We start from the raw sequence: 22,878 nt of genomic DNA on the forward strand, positions 1-22,878 counted from the left end.
TGTGAGCTCAGTGTAAAAATTCCCATTTGTTTCCATACTTCTTTTTGTTAATGCTCAATTAACTCAAGCCTTACTCTGAAAACAATGTCCTGAATTTGAACAAAGTGAAAACTCTTCAGCAGTGAGTGTTCTTTGTTAATTGAAGTGTGGAGTATGAGAAGTTTTCAGGCAAGAGCTTGAAGAGAACCTGGGAGAGTTTGCTTGCTACTGAAGTGAATAGCTTCACAAGCTGAAACTTGTATTTTAATCTAACCAAGTACTCCTGTGGCACTTACTGATCTATTTGCTCAGGCAGATTTTTTTTCTAAAATAAAAACCCAAGTATTTTCTTAGTTTATATCTAGCTTCACAATGAAATTAGCTGACACATATAGTGATCAGCTCAAAAGACAGGGGAATGGAAAGCCACTCCTTGATCCAAAGGCATCTGGTATGTAATTACTGCACAATAATATCTTGACAAATGCATTCAGTGCTGCCATTTCAGAGATAGCTCCAATCGTAAGTAACCTCTGTGTTTGACAAAAACAAATAACCAGAGGTTTGTTGTATGGGGCATCTGTGTGCTCTGTCTCCTAGCTAGTAATTTAAGGAATCTTTCTTTGTCTCTTATTTCCACAAATGTGCTAGGATAACCCACTTCGAAAGCCTGTCAGTAATGCTCCAGATGGTCTATTGCTTTCATGCATGGAGAAGATAGAGAGGACATTAAATGGTAATGAGCTATTGGATAACTCAAAGTACATTTTTTTAAATATTGTGTGGAATCTACCAATCCTTCTCTACTGGTGTTCTTCACAAAGAGGTCAAATGTACTAATACAGAGGTGGATAATTAACAAGAGACTTGTGACTCGTCTTTGGGCTAAGCCTTCAGGCTATAGCTATTCTTAAAACCTGAGAATATTTTCTACACAGCACAGCACTTATTAATCATAATAGTTGTCATTAATACCAGGTCATTCAAGAGGTACTATTTTCTTAATACCTAAATCATATCCTTTAAAGCAAGAAAATACTGGTTTTTACTTCTTGATCATATAAGTTTGGTTAAATTGCCTTTCTGGTTTTTGCAGCTAAATCCATATTTTCTGTGATGAATATGTTGGAACTTTTATCCAGACAAAAAGGGTAAGTTTGTTTATGAATAAATAAAAATGAGCAAGCATGGCCTCATGTCCAGAGACGAATACCATCTGGATGGCTTGTCAACAATGTTATTTTTTAGCTCAGCGTTCTCATGGAATGTATTTGCCTATTTTGATTAGCCCTTTGTGGAGAAGGGTTTTGGGTAAAGAGAGGGTATAAATGCCTACATCCCAAAGCTACAGACAGAGGTTAATAGTTTTGAGCTGACCAACATGATAATGCAAAGAGCAGAGCACAAATACATGCCTGGTTGGATAGTTTTCTGAAGCTGAGCCAAGGAAGAGTTATTTTTGAAGCAACCCTGGTGTCTCTTCCCATGACCAAGTGACATTTCCTTTTTTAAGTGACAGAATTTTTATATATACAAGATTTTTTTTTTCTCATCCTTCTCAGACTTACTGTTCATGTTAGCCCCAGTGGGACCACCTGCTACATAACATCAATGATGTTTTATGTAGAAATTCAGCTGGAGAAGGATGGAGATGTGATGGATGTAAAGTTGGCTCACTTTGAAGAAGCTCCTGTGGTAAAATTAATTTTCTCTGTCTCTCGTGACCCTGTAGTCTCCCACTTGGCTTCCAGCTGTCATGTCAGAAAGGTTTTGACTTCCTTTTGGTCTTGTCACACATGCAACCCTGTTCATGACACTAACTGCCTCTTTAGGCATCTGAATCTCTCACCTAAGCTTACAACTCAGTTACAGATACTAAATACTCTAGTGCTAAGTATTACAGTAAAAGTCAGCTGACAGACTCACCTTCCAAGAATTTTGTGGTATCACACATAAATATTTTTATTTTCAAGCTTCAATGTTAACAGTATACAGTAAATAACAGGGTTTTAAAATACTTTCTTACCAAGGTGTAGTGCAATATATATACTCAGTGGATGTCTTGGAGCTATTCTGTTTTTTATTCTGCCTTCTTTAGGAGTATATATATTTCTGCTAGTGGGGATGTTTTTCTGTCAAAATTTCTTTTAAATTATTCATAGAATATCACCCTGAAGTTTACATATCATGTTCTGCAGTTGTTACAGAATTACAGACAACCCTTCAGATCAAAGATATAACAAGCTGTTGGAAGGGGGTTGGGGAACATAAAACTCTGTTTTTTGTCACTAAGTATCCAATTATTACATTATTACAATTATTACATTGAAGTTAATTTTGTCCATTATTTTTAGTTGAAGTCAGCCTTGGAATTTCAAATTGTTGATTTAACCAGCACAGGTCTGCTGATCATTGACTGCTGGACAATATCATTAGAATGAAAATGCATATTCAGAGAATTCTAGCACAACCAATAAAAGAAAAACTGCCCAAGATGCATTTTTTTTTCTGAAAGAGTTTATCAACAAACTATTTCTGTTAATTTTATCCTCTTTTACAGAGCCTTTGTTCTTCCAATTATTATACTAATATTTTTAACTATTGCACTGTTAGTCTTGGCTTTGAGTGTTGGGGATTTTTTATGCTAACCATACAGCTACTTAAAAGTAATGGGGATCAAGCTTATCATTACTAATAAAGTGTTTATAGAAGATGTGACACAAGTGGCAAGAAAGATGAATCTCCTGTCTCTTATTCCTGTAGGTTTGTGATGATTTGGTCCAGCTTCTAAGGTAAAGAATCACATATAGGGTATCATGTTGAATGGAAAGGAATTCCTCATGCTAGAACCATTCCAGTGTAAAAACTGAAAAGGGAAAAAAAAGAAAAAGGAAAGAGGATTAGGGAACAATAATATGAATCCAAAAGACAATAGAACTGATACTGTTTTGGATTCCATTTCTTGTGGGAAGTTGGTTCCAATCCTCCATATTGGAAGTTGGTTGTCATTGTAACTATTATTATCTGCTTCAAAATTGTAAATTCAAGGCTAAAACTGCAGCAAATATAATTTTGTAAAGATACTCCAGGCATTATTTATTTCTCAAGTCATTCCATCAAATGCATCTGCTTCAATGGAGCAAGGGTAAAGAGTAAATCCCAAATATGTTTGCTTTAGCTGCCAGTCAAACACAGCCTTGGAATACTGGCCTTTGTCTTGACTGCAAGAATAATAGAGCTACTTGGACCCATAGTTTTGGTAATGGACTGATGATGACAATTAAGAACTGGCAGATTTACACATACAAACTAGGTATTACTTTTTCTCTCCTCCTTCCATCAAATACTAAATAGCCTTCGTATTGTCCTTAAGCAAATACTTTAACTGCATTTCATTCAGGCTTCTCTCACAGCAATGAAAGCAAGGTAGTATCACATGGCCTGAGTTTCTTTGCAAATACATAGGGGGAGATGTGACCCTAATTTTCTCATGTAGCACTAGGGCACTATATATATTTATTATTACCACGTTTTGTTCTGTCTGAATAGTTGCTGTTCCAGGTCAGGCCACCACTTTAAAAGTCTGTTTACAAGTTCTTCAGTGAATATGATCAAGGTTCCAGATTCTAATAATAATGAATATTTTTAGGAAATTGGATTCTTATTTAAATACTGTGGCCGAATAGTAGATAGGAAAGGTAAAAAGACAAAGAATAATCATTGACCTTTAGTGTTTAATCTCTCTTTTGTATTATTCATCATCAGTTTTTTCAGCCCTCTTTTTTCCTCAGAAATGAAGTTATATTAGCTTATGGGTGTAAACAGCTATGACTTAAAACTTGAATTTGCATTTTCCTAGATTTTTGACTTCCAGTGATATTAATGCCAGCAGTTTGGCTCTGAGCACTGGCATGCAGTTACCATTGGTACTATGGGTGCTACTTTTCTGCCTTCCTGGCTTTGTTAAGATTTGTCACAAAGCACAGGTACACCTACTTCTACACCTCTTGGTGTAGTATTTTATTTGGTTGTAAGGCAGCTTGTTATATGTGTAATGTTTCCCGTGAGTCTCAAAGTAACTATAAAATTAAGATGAACCAGCCAGCTAATGCATAGGCTAGTGCTGTGTCTGTTCCTTTACCATGCATGCCTGCTTCCCTCTTTTTTCCCTGCTTCCCCACTAGTCTAGCTGGAAAGAGACAGAGCAGATCTGAGTGACTTGTTTAGGTTCCAGGTTTGAAAGAGTTTGTCCCAGTGTAAAAGTTCAGGCAGGCTTATTTTGTCTCTGCTGATCCACACTACAGCCACATCTGCATAGGAAAGGAAGGAAAGTCTTGAGCTGCCTGTGTGACTGCAGCACCAGAGTGCAGTAAGGCTTGTAAAACTCATGTAAAATCTACTTAAGCACAGAAGTAATCCACTTAAGTACAGGTAGGTTAATCTGAACACTGCTCCATGCTGCCACACCAATTCAAAACCCACAGGAATTCTGGGGTTTGAGCAGTCGGAACTATTCATTTACAAAGCAAGCCACTTGTCCCTTTTTTTTTCTTTTTTTTTTTTTTTTTTTATTTATCTATCAGTTATATTTAAGGTCTGTCTCTCTCACATGGTGCTGTGAAGTGTGGCATTAATACAATTTTGATGTTTTAATGAAAAAATCAATGTATGCATGCAAGGTCTTAGGGAAGTAGTACTACATGACTAGCTTTATTGGAACATCAGGAAAAGTGTTTTGCAGCTGATGAGCTGTCATATTTGCGTTTCATGTACAATTATTGCTTTCAGTAGTGCCTACTTCAGTGCCAGTTTCAGCTATAATTACAGTGCTTCTTGCAACAAAACCAAATGTTCACATTTTCTGGTATCATCTAAGAAAATTTAAATCAGTACTGCTACTTGATCTGATAAGGAAGGGGCCACTGTCACTTTGAAATGGTGCCTTTTCTATCAAGTTTTATATAAAAGAGTTATTTTCTATCTCATTTAGTAGTGACTAGTCACTATTAGTCATTATTTCTTTTTGTTAGGATGAAGAACTATGATGCCTTTGGCAAGATTCTAGAAGACCTGTCAAATATGTATCAAATTCCAGGAAACAGGTTGCAGTTATTTTTTACTCAAAAACTTTTGAAATCCATAGCCTAGCTTTTGTTTACTTACAAAAATAATAAATTGTCTTTTCTCTCTCCCAGTGAAATGAAAGCTAAGGGATATCTTGCTTTGCAGGCCCTTGAAAAAGACCTTTACTCAATGTCACTTCTTGACAGGTAACTTACAGTCTATGTCTTTGACCCTTTACCTCTACCCACACCCTTTCATTTCACTAAAAAACAAGTTAACTGATCTGATTATAGGGCAGGATGTGAAAGGCTAATGAGTTTTCTTCCACTGGGAAGCCTGAAGCCTTTGTCAACCCCAGACAAGCAAACCAGTCTATCTACTGAACGCCTGTGCTTTATCTAAGGGACTTCCTGGGAGACTGGTTGGGTACAAAGCTTGGGGGTGTGTGCACACGACCACCCACTGGGAGCAAACAGTGTGTCTGAAAGTCAGCAGTCATGTTTAGATCTCCCTGTAGCAGAAGTAAAATAGACCTCTTGGAGTTCGCTGTTTGGGTATCTCATTTTGTCCTCAGGTTTTAGATCAGGAGGAGTGGAGGCCAGCTCTTCTCCTTCCTTTTCTCATTTGTCCTTTCATAGAGTAGGATTACAGATAGATGGGGAATAGTTTCCTAAACTATCTGGTAATTGTACAAGGATTTTCATTATTTTCAATAAATAAGAGTTGAGGGCAATGCTTTCCTTCTGGATTTTTGAAATATCTTCTCTGATACCTTGCCTATTAAGTTACATACACACACACCTTGGCAGGTATGACCTCCTGTAACTTGAAACACCCTCTTGGATTATTCGTGCAGTTTTCCCTTATGAATAATAAGAACATTCTGAACTAATGTACTGTGTCCCCACTGGTCACTGATATCACAGTAAATATTCTTTATAAGTTAAACAGATTATTTGTCCCGTCTATGCACTGCAGAATTAGTACACAAATATGTAAATGTATGGCTGTATCTATTCTGCTATATGAACCCACTTGAAGTCAGAGAGTGGTTCTGTCCAAGTTAGTTTATCCAGGCTATTTCTTCATTCTTTGCTCAACCAGTTGCCACTCTAATATTTTTGACCCTCTTCATTTCTGGTAAATAGCACACCAAAGTGCAACATGGAGCAACAAAGAGCTCAGATGCAGGGAAAGTGGAAGCCCAAGTCCCAGAAGTAATGCATGGAGTTGAGGTCTTTTGGAAGCTGGACATACAATCTACTTCCAAGAAAACATTGTCTTCTTTTGATTAAGGATACAAATTAGAAATTACATTAGCCTAGCTAGCACTGCAATGCAGGAAACACTAATTAAGATGTGTTTTGAAATAGAACACAGGATCTAAACAGAGTTACTGAAGTACTTAATGGAAAAGTAGGACACCTGGTGCCAAGAACTGGAGGTGATTTTTTCCTTTTTTTCTCCCCTTTTTCTTTTTTCCCCTTTTTCTTTTTCTCCCCCCCCCCTTTTTTTTCCTTTTCTTTTCCTGTTTCTGAATTCAAAGAATTGTAATCAAAACACACCACTGAGTTGATCTTTGTGTACAGGAAAGATTCTCTACTATAAATAAAACCAGCTGTAGGGACTTACTGTGCCTGTATTCTCAGATAACATACAGATATACAGAACATTTACTGAATAGATATTGTAAGTAGAGGTGTACTCTTACAAGGCATCCCCTCTGCCCATCTACACTGTTGATTTTTTCACCTTTGTGTCAAGGCACCCAACATATTTCCTCTACTGACCTGTGTAGTAACCATTATTTTTTTATTCCTCAGGAACCCCAATGAACATTGAATTTTACATTTCTCCCTATCAAGTTTTGGAAGCAGAACTAAATAATGGTAAAGCTATTTCAGCCATTCTACTGTTTCAGCAGAAATAGCTAACAAGAGTTTTTCAATACTACCTGTTTCATTAAGCAAAGTTAATAAAAGCTCAGAACTAAAATTTAAAATTCTAGTTTAGTAGAACAGTTTATGTGATGCATTTTAGCACAGTTTTAATGTCCATCAGGAAACTACTTTCCATGTCTTGGTTGTTGATTCAGCTATTGCTGAATTCATCTTTGGGCAACTTTGGCCTTTTGAGTGTGGTCAGTGTAGGCTTCTCTTCACTGCCCACAACACTGTGGCTGTCAGTTGGACCTGACCTTCTTAGTCCTTACCATTGTATATTCTGTATGCATAGGATTAATATACACTGAATAAAGGAAAACAATGCCATTCTCTTTCACCCTCAGGTTCCCAGGTATGTGGAACAAAAACAGTTGTAACTGTTGAAGGCACAGATACACTCCACAAACTGCCTCTTTCTCCATTAATTATAGATCCTCAAGCTGGAGAGGACAGGTGAGGCTCTGGACACTTGTCAATACAGAAATGGATTTACAACTCACTGGCACTGACTTCCACATAACCTACATTTAGCCACTGCTGAAACAGGAAGTCTGTTTTATTTATGGCTTTATGCTCCACAGCTACACCGTCTATAATCAGTGGCTTTTACGGTTTTCCCAAATGGACTTTGAAGGTATTGTGTTCATATTTAACTGTGTCAGTTGTATTGAACTATGAATTTATTCATAGATTTGAAGCCAGAAAGAGACACTGGAACAATATTACTGAACTTCCTAGTATTCAACAAGCAAGTTCTTCACAGATTCACAGTAAAGAAAGCATATACTGAAAGATATTACACCTAAAATACACAAAATAGTTTGTCATCCCACTATGAGTACTGACACCTCATCTCTCTCTACCTCAGTGTTGTCTGAAGGGGAAGTCTGAAGTAACTTTCCAAACTAAAATACTTCAAAATTATTGGTAAAAAACACCACTCAGTTTTTGTGTCTCACTTTTCCTTTCTGTCGATTTTCACATTAACCATGTTTTAAACTATTAAAGTTGCATTTAAAAAGCAAAACACTTCTTGAGTCAGGAAATGTATGGAACATAATAAACTGCTAGGGACCTAACAGGGCCTTGCATTAAGAGTCCTTGTTATGGCCATTTCTGTAAAAAAACTTTCATTCTGACAATTTTTTTCCTAGCAACCCTGCTTTTTTGCAACTGACTGATGAACTCAGCATGGATTTGCCAGCTCATTTTGTTCTGAAGTTTCATCAGCCTCTTCCAATGTCTTCATCCAGTATTGAAGAAATACAGAAGCTCACAGGCATGTTATAATTGGTTTTTAAGACTAAGTACTTCTGTGACTATGCATTGCTTAATCGCTTTTTGCTTTTCCATGTTAAAGTTGCAAGAAGAAGTTGCTTCTTGGGCAGAACATATTCTGTTCTACCAGTCAAAGTGTAACAACCAGTGCAAAACACAAAAATTCTAAGAAAGATATGACAATTACAGGCAAAGTTAAACACTCTACCTCAATTTCCCAATAGCAAAAAAAGGGAAATAAGAAAGAAAATCAGTATTTTTGTCTTTTTAAAACATTGGGTTTGTTTTTAATAGTAGCTTTCATAACCTACTGTCTTAACCTAATTGCTAATAAAAATAATGACCTGGTTTCAGGAATTCAGATTTCTGGCTTGAAACTAGCTCCACTGTATGAGCTAATTGTTCAGTCTACTCTTAAAGAAAAATGCAGTGAAGACTTGTCTACAAATAAATCTTGTTTCTTTGTGGTAAGTATAGTGTGCATCTGATACACAATGTGCTGTTGCGCAAGATATATATGCTGAATTACCATTTCCCCATAAGCAAGCAATGCATGTTTCCCAGAATCCCAACAAAAGTGCTCTTTAGGAAATAGCTCAATTTGTGAAGCAGAATTAGAGCCTTTCATGTAAGTGAGCTTCTCATGCTCATTAATAAAACACTGTGTGCTTGGCTGCTGAAGTCACACTAATTTGTCTGTGTGTAACCCAAATATTTACTCTTCTAAAAACTGCTCAGAACTCTATCATTAATGCCTTAAAAAGAAGGAAACTTACTGACTGGTGTGAGAAGCAAGTCCCAAGAAGATACTTACCTAGATTTTTGAAGGTCTTTATCATGCAGCATGTCACACTGTTTTAACAAAAAGGGTTTCTTAATTAGATAACAGTGGGACTACTAATTTATTTTGAAGGGACTAGCAGGAATAAAAATATAGTGTTACAACAGTGATGCCAACTGCTATCTAGAGACAAGGTTGTTTAACTGACAAAGGCTTTCCTTTTAATAACTGCACTATTGAAATACAGTTGTTTAGGCTGCATTAGATGTTTTAGAACATAAAGTTATGGCTAAGATGCTTTCTGCCAGATTTATGTACAGGGCAACTACAAGACAAACTTCAAAGATCTACTTTTTGTTTGCTAGGAAACATTAATTTTGCAATTCATGGCAGCAAAAGAGGGTACTTTTTTTCTGTTCTACTAGCAGGGTTTGTAGAGCTCATTGCTTGCTTAGTTCTTGGACCTTGAGGTGGTGTTAGAGAAGGCAGTAGTAAATTTACACCATGCTAAAATAATGTTTGGCATAGCTCTTCTCTTCTGTAAGATGGAATTAATCTTTCAGTTCCATTAGATGCACATGAAAGGCTCTGTAACTTTTCAACGATTCCCTAAAATATTTGTACTTGGTGGGAAGTTTTACTTTTGAGTTTAAAGATTTTATTTCTAGAATTACTAAATTGCATTCTAACCTTGAAATGAGTGTAGGGGAAATATGTTTGATCCATGAACACACAAGGAAAAGCTCTTCAGCCTTTGTTAATGTAGGCCCTCCTTATTAACTGTCCTGCCCTGTTCTTAAGGGGACATTCCATTTGGCATCTTGAAGTAGATAACACCATACTCCATTTCTAATTTTGTCATAGAATCACTGTTAACATGGACAGGTGGTCATTTCTTCTTACTATTTCCTCCTCATCTCCAAGTGAATCATCAGGAGATATTCCAGCCAAACATATTCTCCAAAGAAAAAGTAGTAGTGATGGAGGTTGGAACATCATCTCATGTCCAGAAGAGACTTCCAGCAAAACTGCTATCCTGTTTGTGCAACTGTCAAGCAGCATTACTATGATATTATTATTTTGGTCACTAACATTTTTATAGCCTATAGGGCTCTGAAAAGTTTTTGGAAGAACTGATGACACTTGAACTCCTGACCACTTGGCTCTGGGTATATTTGCCTAATTTGGATGTATTTGGGAGGGAGAGTGGATCTCATTTAGCTTCCACTGAGAATTCTACTAGAAATGCATAGGTACCATAGACATGCTAGAAATGTATCTTTCAAAAGTATTTTAATTGTACAATTGCCTGATAAACATCAAGCTGTACTTTCCTGTTTTCATTCCTTGAAACATCACCATTATTTGTTGCTTAGTCTCTTCCAGATCACCCAAAGCACTGTTACTTCATAAACAAGGGCTCAGAAAAATCAGGTTTAGCAGGAGCCTTGGTCAGTAAAATCCCATTTAGCCATCCAAAGTGTGTGCCTGGTGTAATAGAGATTCTTCGACATCAAGTGGCATATAACACTCTTATTAGCAGCTGTGTCTCTGAGAAGAATATAAATGAAGGTAAATTGTGTGGCTGGAAGTGATGGCACAGTATTAGAGACAAACTATTTTCTAAATTGGGTGGTGACAGATTTTACTACTCCCTTGCCAAAACTATCGTTACTTGTGGAGTACTATAAATGATAAAAAATTCTTAACACTGTATTGATTTTTTTAAAAAGTTCTATGCTCATTCTATGTACATAAACTAAGTTGTCAAAGTAATGAAAAATTAGACTATTGTATCAGTATTTTTTAAATTCTGGCATGTAATTCAGCCAAAAAGAACCCAGCTTCAATGGTGGATATCACTAAACAGTATTTTTATTTCTAGATGATTCAGAACTGCTTTACTTTGAAGTGGTACCACACAAGAACACCAGCTTTTCTGTCTTTTTCCTTCATCCTGTGAAAGAGAATTTAGCCTGTGGTATGTGTGGAATAATTGCTACTGTCCTCTCTACTGAGCTGACAGGGGACTTAGTTCCATCTAGGCTCTTGCACTATGTTTCTCAGTTACAAACTGAGAGTTTCTCAGTCTAAGGGCCACTCAACAGCTTGCAGCCCAGGAAAAAAACACTAAGTGTATGTACTTGTGTATAAACTGCTTACTAGAAGGTGTTCTGTGCTCGGAATAATACAGAAAGTAAATGCAAATATTATAGCCCTGTTTTGTCTTGGCCTGCATTTAATTAAATAAATTGTAACTTCCACTATTTCTGATTTAAGTATATTAAGGAAAAGCAAGTCATGCAAATATATTGCTGCAAACCTCTTTCCACTGACTTCAGTCTTACATCTCTTCAAGCATCAAAATGAAAGGATGGTTTTCAATGTTTGTAAGTATTTCAAACCAAAGATTTTTCTGTTCTGTTCCTTCTTAGTGGTAATAGATGTTGTAAGCTCTAGAGAAGTCCAATGTCACCTTCATTTAAATCCTCAAGATCCAACTCTGAATTCTACTGATGACTTCATAGCAAGAGCTGTGAAACGGCAAGTGCTTTTATTTCCTAACAGATGTCCACCAAATGGAAATATCATGTGCATTCATAATGCCATGAACTGAGCAACTGGAAAACTTCACTTTAGTAAAATGATGTAATACAATAATGGGAATAAGTTACGTCAGTGTCTTACGTATCTCTTTTAAAAATTTTAAACATTAACAGTGATGAAGTGTTTCTAGTAGAAAGCATGTGGAAGCAAGGAAAGACTAATGAGTGAAGAGTTTTACCTTTTATAAAGATGCTTTTCTGAAGACTCTAGCTGATAACAGTCTCATGTCTAGCTTATCTTCAAATAGCATGGAAAGGTCTTTTTCCACATCTACGTAATAGCAATCAGTGCTTCTTTTCAGAAAGTGAGTTGTATACGGCACGTCTACAACACTGACTCTGGTTTGTTTTCTGAACAAATTCCAAGAGAGAGAGTTGTTGTCATGCATGAACACAGGTTAGACAAACTGATTCAGAACACAGTCCAAGAGCACTAAGTGATTTGGCAAAAGCTAGTACACAACTATTATCTGTTTGATGACAACAAAACCAATGCAGGTTGGATTTTGAACCTGATTTTAAACAAGGTACTATTTTTGGAACCAGGTTAAGAGTGGGAAAAAAACTCCTCCAGTATAGACAGTGTTTTAGAAGAGATACCTTCTGTACCTGCGTTACGCAAAGCATGAAGGTTACAATTATAAAACTCAAGAAGAATGAATCCAATATTCTTAGTTTTGTTTTCACTAGAAGTACCCTATGACTTAATTTTTGTTGACCAGATTGACCAGACTGAAAGACCTCCCACTCTTTCAGTCAAAGCTTCTGTGCACACCTAACTTCAAAGACTTAGCACTAAATTTCAGTGTGTCAACATATATTTCTGGTGCAGCACAAGTAGTTTATATTATGGTTACAAAGTAACACCAGGTTGTCCAAGCCAAAACCAGAAAGGAGGTAATGAAAGGTTTTCATTCAGGTGTCAGCCACAGTTTAAAAAACAGAAGTACTTTAAAGAAGGTATGATGTCTGTAGTAGTGACTAATGTGTCATTTCCTTCTTCAGTTGCATGTCAGTCCCAGTTGTCATGAGAGCTGTTTTCAGGAACGCTGCCAAGGTGAAAGCTAACAGTGAAACACAAGACATGGACATAGAACAAGAACCTGGATCACAATCGGAGCAAACTACACATTCTGACAGTCCCCAAGAAAGCCTTTCTGGTGCTGGTCAGCAAGACTGGGTAGTGACAGATAAGCCAAATAATACAGGGAGTACAGAAGAAAATCTCTCTACAGCCAAACTGGAAACTCTGGGTGATAATGTGGAAAAAAACTAACCCCTCACTGTGCACTAAAACTTTGTGGAGGAAAGTAATTCCATAGCTAGTACAGAAGCTGATGTAATAGACAAAAAATCTGATGGTTTTATAAACAAAAATGAAGTCTACTTACTAATTTGTGAATGGTATCTCCTCTGCAAACTTTTAAATATGGGAAAGTAGTTCCCTTGAATCTGCATTTTAAAACATCCAAATCTGTCAAGTCTAACACTGTTCTATTAACCTTTATTTTGTCTTGTTACTGAAAACCTCAAAAATCGTTGTGGTAAACAAGATTCCCTCTAACACTGTCTTTTTCATTGTTAGAAGGTAAGGCATTACTTTATTCTTGGTCAAGAGATATGTGCAGCTGACAAAGCTCCAGCCTCAATGCTGATCCTGATACAAAACTTTTTTGCTTATTTATGCATTTTTTGCAAACAAAGACATTAATGTTCATTGGTTTAATTTACATAATTTTCTTCATTAATTAGTATTCTACCCCCTATTAGTTATTGATTTCTTTCTCTTCATGCTAATCTCGTCCACATCCTTTATTCCTTCATTTATCTTTTTCTCCGACTTTCCAGGCCTTAATCTCCTCCATTTCTTCTGATTACTCTAATGTCCTTGAATGGCCATAAATTTAAGATCCCAGATACCCAATCTTCAAATTCCTTTGGCTTTGTTCAATCATTGAATATTGTCAAGCTTAGTTTTAACAAACTCAGGGTTTCAGTGATTTAATGAGGTCTGTGAAGAAACTTAAATGGTGTTGGCTAAAAGTGGGTACTGCTTACAATTAGTCGAAACAACTAATTAAAAATTAGTTAGGAAAATTATACATATATTCCAACACTGTCTGCACTATATTCTACCAGAATATGGAAGAAATCTGTGTTTAACATACATGATACAGTCTATAACACAAGAGAGGCATTTGAAGAAAAGTAATGTTTATTCATTTCAATATTATGCTAAATAAATTGAAGAAAAGTTACTTGAACGATTTTTGTATACAAACAATTAATGCAGACACCCCTCTTTGTCCACTACTTCATAAATGCATTCAATCCAAGACTCTGAACTGCAGTTCTGCTTACCCCTAAAGCAGAAGTGGTACTGAAAGGAAACCAAACTTACAGTCTGCCAACTCTGACAGGGTAACGGAGTGTTTAGTAAGAATATTGTATAAACTCAGGCTCTGAAAAACAAGGAATTTTTGCCTTAGTTTTTTGGTTTTTTTTTTTTTTTTTTTTTTTTGCCTCTAAGTATGAAATGGCTTTGTGATTTTTTTTTTTTAATTATAGTTTACTGTTCAAATTCTTACTTTGCCTATGTCTGGACTTCTTTTGTCTCCAATATGAATGAGTTACAGGAAACTTTCAACGAGCAAGCTGGGAACTTACTATAAATCAGTTTAATTAATGTAAAACAGATGCATTCACAAAGAAAAAAACTTCCTGAACAGAGCAATTTACAGCTACAGTGAAGGGAAGCAATCAGAAAGCAAGTCAAATATAGAATAGTTACAAAAATACAAATAATCAGAAATAGGCATGTGTGGCAGATGTGTTTCTAAGAGGTAGTGAATAAGCTTGGCTTCCTTGAAGAGTTTGAGAAGAACATTATGGGAATGTAGGAAAGAGTTCAGGTTAGATGGACTGACAAAATAAATACAAAAATAACAAAAGGATGTTCATTAGACTGGAAGCATGTTTAGTGTGGTCTGACATGGTAAGAGTAGATGTCTAAAAGTAAAATAATGAATTGTCAGCAATTCTGTATTTGAGGAAAATGGTGTATTTTCAGCAAAAGTGACAAATATAACTCTATAAGAAGGGAAAAATAGTTTTAACTGTGAAAGGGCATTGCATCATGGGTAGAAAAGATAACACATAGAATTTGACAAAAAGTGACTAGAGAGTCACAGTACTCTAGGAATCAGCAGCATATCATCAACAGCAGCTTATTCTGCAAAAACAATGACCACTTCCATAGCACTGAGCTTTTATTCTTTTTTGATATTGCAGGGGACCAATTCAGAGGGGCTATTTAGTGGACCCACTTCATTTCCAAGCTGCTGCCAAGAAAAAAAATGAGGTGAAATGGGACCTCCTGACACAAAACAAATATGTTTAGTAAGTCTTTCTAAAGCTTTAAAGTCACTACCCCTTTCTGTGAATGTTACCTTTAAGGTTGAAAGTGAAGGGTTTTGCCCAGAACCAGAACCATGGCAAGGATTCACAAAAATGACTTCTACTGTAAAGCATCAAAATTAGATTTTTTAAGCAAAAGTGATGCATCAGCCTGTACATGGCCCACAAACTAAGAATCAAAATCAGCTGTGACAGTTTTAAGTACCATGAGACAGAAAAACTAATGTTCCAATTGCTGGACATGATGGAGTACATCCAGTGATAAGCCCAGATGCTCTACTAACCAAAGAGTCTGCATTTTAACCCAAGCAAGGGTTGACTTTTCAGGATCTGTGCAGAGGTTTGCCTTGCTGCACTCAGACTGCAAGGAACCAACCTCACCATTATTCCTACAAATGTTTTCACCGGAGCTGCCACAGTTGTTATGTTTTCCATTTTTAACTTCCCTGTACTCTGTCCCAGCTGTGTGATTAAGGTCCATGTCCTGAACTGAGTTTAAAATGTGTCCAAGATGTGCCTGTTCTTCAGCAGAATTCAGATACTTAAGCACATAATCTTCATGCTTTCCAACCACATCAAGAAGATTATTTATTGTACTTAGAGCAGAGTCATGTCCATTAAAATGACACCAGGATAAGAGAGCACTGAAAAGTGAACAACAACAAAAGTCATTATATTTATCTACGTAGATCTTCACTTGGTAGAGATAGATAAGACAGCAATGTGACAAGGTATCTACATATCATAAATGCATTTATGTATAATTCATGATTTATGGAAAATTCAGGCAGTAGTACTAAATATTAAGCTTAAATATGTAGATTCAGACAATTTTACAAGAGCAACTGAAAGAGACTTTTTAGAAATTATACTTCTACACCCAGGTAGGCATTCCCTGTTTTCAAGATGTGGGAATCCTCAGATTGCTCACTTCAGACAGTTTCAAAATGTGGGATTGTTTTTTGTTTGGGTTTTTGTTTGTTTTTTTGGTTGGTTTGGTTTTTTAATTAAAACAAACAAAAACCTGTATGTGTGTTCCCCTGTTACACACCCTCCACATACACTTGACCTTAAGGAGCTTGTAACCTACTTCAGGGTTCCTTTCAACTGGCCACATGTAATCATCAGCTCGGCACCGTGTCTGTAGCCTTGATTAAAGCCTGTCTGGAGTGCAAGTTCTTTCCCGGCCTCAATTCCATCCCTGTAGCCTTCCTGTAACAAAAGCAGTGAAACAGGTTGCTCAATGTCACAACACGACAAAGTGGACCTCCGTACATAACAATAATAATAAAAAAGTTTAAATAAGTATCACATCTCTTAAGTTACAGCTTCTATATCTGAACATCCTTCATAGCTACACCCCCACTGCCAAACCAAAACATGCTTGTTGCAGTATACTATGGTTCACTGACCTGTAAGATGCAGTTTTTTACTTTTCCCAAAAGGATTCCCCAAGTAAGAAAAGAGGGAAACTTCTTTTACAAAGATAAAAAAAAGCATGTTTGCTTTTAATGATTACCAACTCCTTTGTGAGAAATGGACTTGGAAGTACCACACAGACTTCTTTTTTCTACGTAAAAAGACATGCAGGCTGCCAATCTTCCCCTTTAGGAGAGGTACTCTTCTATCTGTAATCTATCTATATGGAATCTATTTATTTTCACAAAATTAATTGCCGAGCATTGCTCCTTTATTTGCTGGACCTCACTCCATTCAATAGTTATACCAGAAAAAGAGACAGTGACTGACTGAGTCGCATATAAATACACTTAATATTGGGACTGCTTTCTTTAGGTAAAGAGCTAATGATTGTAATGCAAATTACTTTCTTTATATTATAACCACATTACAAGATAAATGAAATAATTCTTAACCTTTTTTCATATAAAAATTGCAAGCCACAAAAGTGAAAACCGCTATTTGCTCATGGTGGCCTTGCCAGAAAAGTAGTCTGGAACACAAAAATTTTTTTTGCCTGACATACAACTCTAACTTCAGGAACACTTCATGATTTTGCACTATCTACTCAAAAATACCAGAGGGATTTCTGTAAGAACACTAAACAGTTCCTTAAGAAAAGCAGTCTTTTCATGGAACTCAGATGAAGGAAACTACACTGGGTCTGCTGTAATACCATTCCTCATCAACAGCCTACACAACCGTTTCCATCCATGTTCTTCAGCCAAATGCTGCTCAACTGGCCCCCTCAGAATGACACAGTATCTGTCCAACCCATCTGCTTATGAACTTGTTTTGTTCCCTGTAGAACTGCAGAGAGGCAAAGGCCATGGAAAGCAGCTTTCATAAAATGGATATTTCACTTGGAGAATAAATCAACCAAAGACCTACACAGCCCAATTGTGGTTGCAGACGGAGTCACGTCCTACATTCTGACTGATAAGTATCTCTGCTCAAAACCCCAAATGTCTCACATTTCTTTATTAGCACTGTTCAGCTCTCTTGCCCCACATTTACTAGGGCTATACCTACAAGTACAAAGCAAGTAGCTTGCATCACAATTCAACACTGCCTCTTATAAATGCACATGGCTGTGCAGAAGGAGTCAATGTCTTTTGGTATGACAGCACTTTGCTCTGGTGACCGCTAAGTAGTGTTTACATAAATTTCTGCCATATTTTCCTGATATTCAGAAGAAAGTACGCCACAATAACTTTTAAGCAGCTAGTTTTACTTTTCCCTTTAAATCATTCACATGTATATCGAGTTAAATGTCAGTAAATCGAAAATGGCTAGAAAGTATATTAAACCATTTTTACAGAAGTACCTGCAATCTCTTTTTCATAGTGCTGTTCCATTCCTTCTGTAGTAGATACATCTCATCTGCATCTTCATCAAATATATCCTCATTGGATTGCCTGACTGCTACTTGTACCCAGGACATAATAGCAGTGCCCTATGATCCCCTGTTTATGTGGTAAAAAAACACTGAGAAACTCTCAGAAGTGCCTCTGGTGAAGTGTCAGATTAGAAGTACTGGCAAAAAACTGAGCTCCCAAGAGAAGCCAGGTATGGAGCAGATTATTCAAGCTGTACATGGGAACTCGGCGCTGTGTGCCATTGGGGGGTATCTGTCAAGAAAAGGCAGTCAGATCATCATTCGTAAAGCAACTTCTGAGATATAGTAGGGCAACTTATGATAATTCCTTCCCATCTTACGGCACTGACAGATAAAAGGACACCAAGGCAGCATTTATGAATACTGCCAGTACTAGGACAGCTGGCAGAAACAACTTTATTACTTGCTTCCAAGAGCAGCTGACAAATAGTCCCATACAGCCTCCATGTGGTGCCCTAAAACAAGCTGTATGTATACACACAACTTTCTATATTTGTATTGTGTACACAATTTACTACACACAGTTTAATACTTGCAGAGTTAATAAATGGGAAGTACTTTCACCTTTGATTTACAGTTTTCTGATTATGCCAAATACTTAACTATCTTATAATACAGAAACAGTCCTTTCTATTTTGAATAAAGAATTAGCAAGTGCTGCTGCACTTGCTGGAAAGGAGAGGAAAGGAGAAACTTTCGGGTTATTTAATCTTTTCCTATGACGAAAACTTGGAGAAGGATCTCACAACTAATTCATTTGCCTCGCAGTAAATTGTTAGAACACAACGACATTTCTTTGCGGAGACACCGGCGGCTCTCAGAGAACCCAAGGCTCTGGGACAGAACGGGCTGGAGTCCTGCAGCCTGCGGCGGGCAAGCGGGGCATCCCCCGGCCCCACAGCCGGCCCGGCACGGCCCGGCCCGGCCCGGCCCGGCCCGCAGGCAGCGGCCAGGCCCCGGCCCGCAGGCAGCGGCCGCACGCGTGCCCAGCTCCCTAGAAGCGGCCGCGCTGCGGGAAGCCTTCCTTCTCCCCCGCCCGGCCACAGACGCTGCCTCCCCTCGCCTCGCCTTTCCGCGCTGCTCGCACAACCAGCGCCAGCCCGGCCCCGCACCCTGACCCTCACCAGCGCCCAGGGCCGCGCTCGGCCATCTTCAGTGAGGGCAAACGGCTGACGGCGGCAGTAATTGGGCAGCGACGGCCGTGACGTCAGAGCCCGTCGGAGACACTGCGGACACTGCAGGCGCCATCTTGAGTGAGGGCGCAGTCCTCTCCAGTGGCCCGGCCCCGCCGTGGGGACGCCGGGCGGCAACGGGGCGGGAGCTGCTGGCTCAGTCGAGATGTCCTTATCCCATCATCAGCTCCCGCGTTCTCAGGAGGGAGCGGCATGTGGCTGCCTCGCCTCCCACGGTGACCGCAGGACAACCGTAGGGTCAACGCATTCCTCGGGGCACGAAGGTTTCATCGTCTATTCAGTTACAAACGGTGGACTTTAAAAAAAAAATAAAAAAATCTGCCTTGTTGACTTCAGAATCGTCAAGCACTTTATGTGAAGCATGCCCTTAAGCTATTCTCTACAAGACCCAGGTATTACAATGAGAAATCCTTTCTAATAGGAAAGATGCCAGCCGGAGTCAAGTGTTTCATTGCTGACTTTGACTTGAGAAAACAGGAATATCCTGTTGACATAAATGAAATATAAGTACAACAATGTTGGTGCATGCTGCATTTGGCTTATGAGCATAAGTTTAAAGCTGATTAATCTTCATGAACACACAATACATCAAGCTTGAATTCAAGCTGCCTGTTTTTTCCGAATTGCCAGAGGCTGTTCAGTAGACTCTGCAGTGTGCTGAGTGCCTTGCGGGCCCCTGGCAGCCGGGACACCCAAGAGGCTGATTCCCAGTGGGACCACACTCCCCGCAGCCGCTGCCGGGTGTCTCCTCTCCTGTCCCAGGGGTGGCTGGTGACATTCCTTACAGCAGGGCTTGGGACACTGCATGGACAGCAGCAAGGCCTGTCTGTGCTCTGCAGGTACCAGGAGATGAAGAGCGTGGGCTGCAAACTGTGCAGCCACTGTGCTCCCTTTCCCTCCTCCCTTCTGCTCTGCACACAGCCTATCCTCCTGCTTCTGGCCCATCTTGGATGCTCGCTGATGGTTGAATGCTGAGGTACGAGTAGCCAAGTAACCAAATCTGTCTAGAAATTCGTGTGTCAGGTGTCAAAATGACACTGGTTCCTCTGGATAGCCACAACTGCATATCTGGTTCTCAGCAGTTACTATACATGTCAATGATTGCTGATTTCCTAGCCCATCTGTGCCACTTTCAACTCCTGTCTGGCAGACGCTAGCTTTGCCATTAAAAAAAACAAAACTGATAACAATACTGACTATTGCCTGCATGAACAAATGCGCAGTCACGAAAATCCCTTCTGGCAACAAAAACTTTAACTGGTCATGACACTTAGCAAAAATTCACCAGGTGGAAACAATTCTTCATCTGGCAACAGCACTATTAAACTTGGGTTAACCCTTTGTTTATCATCTTCTGCTCTGTCTCATCAGCCTCTTGCTCTTCTGGAAGACGTACACACGTCATGGCTCAGGGAAGCTGTGAGTTTCCTAGATTCACACTGTCAGTTTAAATGTCTTAAATTTAATAAATTTATTATTATTATTTATTAAATTTATTAATAAATGTATTGATCATCCCACACAGATGTTTAAGAATGAATCTTAATAATAGTGAGAAAAAAAAAAAGAAATCTTTTATTTCTACCCATTTCTCTTATTAGTTGTGGGGGAGGGTAATTAGGTGAATCATTGCATACATAGAGCAACGTTGTTGGGATATGGACTACAGTTGCAGCTTGAAGACAATTTGATTCTATGTTGATGGCCTGGACAGGAGTGCTGGGATTGAGGGTGAGGTGCGATGCCTTGGGGTGTGGATGTTTTCCACACTTATGTGTGTTCTAATCCGGTCAGTGTCTATCTATTATGGTGACACTGTCAAGATTATACACCAGAAGATCAAAACAGGAGAGCAATATTTCACTGGCTAGTTCTGATATTTTTGCACAATAAAGTTGCCTGAAATAATGAAAAGCAAAGTAGTTGACTTCAATGTGACCCATTGTAAAGTTTGCCAGTGCCATATCTAAGTTTAAAACTGGGCTAATTTTAGGCTTAGGGCATCTGATATACCAAAGGTACTTCTGGTACATGAACATATGTATCTCAGCAGTTACTTCCTGCTTTCCTGATGTACTGGGGAGAGCTTCTAGAGGAGCCAGTACCCAGTTAGAGCTTAGTACTAACAAGAGATTTCTGGAGATCATTACACAGAAATTTTGCCAGCTTCATCTTAGCAGTAGGGTTTGCTATTAAGCAATCAGCCACGAATGACTTTCTCCAAGAGTGAAATACATTAGCATATTGTCATTGCGTGTTTTTTGCATCTTTGCACCTTTTGCACCTTTTGCACCTTTGCACTGTTTTTACTGCATATAATGCTTCAGATAAAGCATTATATTCAGTATATAAAGATATGAATATATGAATATTCTCCTATTCAGATCATTATTATACACCTTTGTCTCTCAAACAGAAATGGATGGGAGCATCCAATAAATTTTGTCATAATGCAGACACCTCAAGAATTCAAGCTTTTTTGAAGGGTGGTTGATTACCTTGGCCAGGACTTGTATATGGGCCACTCTGTGGGGCAGGTTCCTTTCATTCTCACTACAGCAAGTTCTGTTGCTGTGTGCTGTTGTCTCTGGCAGAATTGAGTAAAGCCTTGTGAAAGACCTAGAGCAGAGGACTATTTACACCGTAAATTGTTCTCTGGTCATGCAGTGCTTATGGACTGACAGAGCCATGTTTCATTGACTCCAACTTTGGGAGTAATATAATTATTTTAAGAAATCACAGCTCTTAAATGGTATTTGGATAAATTTCAGCAACATTTAAATAATTTAAACATTTAAATGTTTACTTGTCTTCTATAGTAAACAACACAAAAACATAATGAAAAAGAGCAAGCTATCAAAATGTGAGGAGAATGGAAACCGTCAATATTTAATAAAGATGGTATATGCATTGTCACCAAACATTGCCCAATGTTTCTGAAGAGCCTTAAACCATAAGTCTCTCCCAAAATGTGTGCATATTCTATGGTCAGGTCTGTAGTCTTTTCCAGATATCTGGTTCTACTGCCTAGACAAATTCCAGGCTGTTTTCCATGAATATCATGATAACCGGGCGTTGGTGGGACTGCCTACAGCATTATCAAGAAAGACATACTCACATGTAGTCAATGTCTCCATCCTGATCTTGTATCTGTGCATCTGTTCTTCATGCACGGGGTGGTGGAGTTGTGTACTGCTGGCTGAATTTAAATAATAGTACAGTGACCTCCAGCACATAAATACTTTGCTACCACAGAGAAGGAAACAGTGAGCAAACAGGTTAAGTGCAAGGTCATAGGCTTAATGAGGTTTTAAATATTACAGCTCACAGCACAGGAGACTATAATGCCCCTAAATTGAATAAGAGGGTTAAAATAAACTTCTAGGATCCATGAGTATTACCAGGGCCTGGTAATAAACATACACTTCTGTATTTTCCTGTAATAGCTCTCATACAGGATATTAATGCAATTTACTAGTGATGTCCCGTCACCCTCTTCTGATGAAGGTAACTAATACATATGAATTACTTCTCTGCATTTGTGAAATCACTTCTCTCTTCTTTAAGAGCATACAATAATATTGCAACAACAACTCTTTGGGTCAAAATGTCACATTTAATGTGAGAAGAAAATGGAAGAATATGGAAAAGAATGTATCAAAGGTGAATGTCTAACATTCACTTCCAAGCACCATAGGAGTCTTAATAGATCTTTTGCCATTACTTCTTACACAAGTATTTTCAAGGGAGAGGATACTTT

The 22,878-nt window shown here is 38.2% G+C and overlaps 2 protein-coding genes across 4 annotated transcripts; one reads left to right on the plus strand and one right to left on the minus strand.

Annotated features, from left to right (window-relative positions):
• Nucleotides 1-1,101: 1,101 nt before the first annotated feature.
• Nucleotides 1,102-13,269, plus strand: LOC119696942 (mediator of RNA polymerase II transcription subunit 1-like). Its single transcript, XM_038126901.1, has 6 exons — nt 1,102-1,130; nt 1,542-1,674; nt 8,489-8,731; nt 10,422-10,617; nt 10,931-11,026; nt 11,481-13,269. Exons 1-6 carry the CDS (start codon nt 1,102-1,104, stop codon nt 11,660-11,662), a joined length of 879 nt encoding a protein of 292 aa, XP_037982829.1. The 3' UTR covers nt 11,663-13,269.
• A 579-nt stretch (nt 13,270-13,848) lies between these two features.
• YAE1 (YAE1 maturation factor of ABCE1) lies at nt 13,849-19,200 on the minus strand. 3 transcript variants are annotated; one of them, XM_038129004.1, is made up of 4 exons: nt 19,050-19,200; nt 17,854-18,157; nt 16,159-16,280; nt 13,849-15,712 (listed from the first exon to the last, which is right to left on the minus strand). In XM_038129004.1, exons 2-4 carry the CDS (start codon nt 17,968-17,970, stop codon nt 15,289-15,291), a joined length of 663 nt encoding a protein of 220 aa, XP_037984932.1. In that variant the 5' UTR covers nt 17,971-18,157; nt 19,050-19,200; the 3' UTR covers nt 13,849-15,288. The 3 variants fall into 3 exon arrangements, with proteins under 3 accessions (XP_037984932.1, XP_037984934.1, XP_037984933.1); XM_038129006.1 differs by having other exon boundaries at nt 17,854-17,992; nt 19,050-19,179; XM_038129005.1 differs by lacking the exon at nt 19,050-19,200 and having other exon boundaries at nt 17,854-19,038.
• Between the last annotated feature and the right edge of the window lie 3,678 nt (nt 19,201-22,878).

Source organism: Motacilla alba, chromosome 2, assembly GCF_015832195.1.
Source record: "Motacilla alba alba isolate MOTALB_02 chromosome 2, Motacilla_alba_V1.0_pri, whole genome shotgun sequence".
NCBI lineage: Eukaryota > Metazoa > Chordata > Aves > Passeriformes > Motacillidae > Motacilla > Motacilla alba.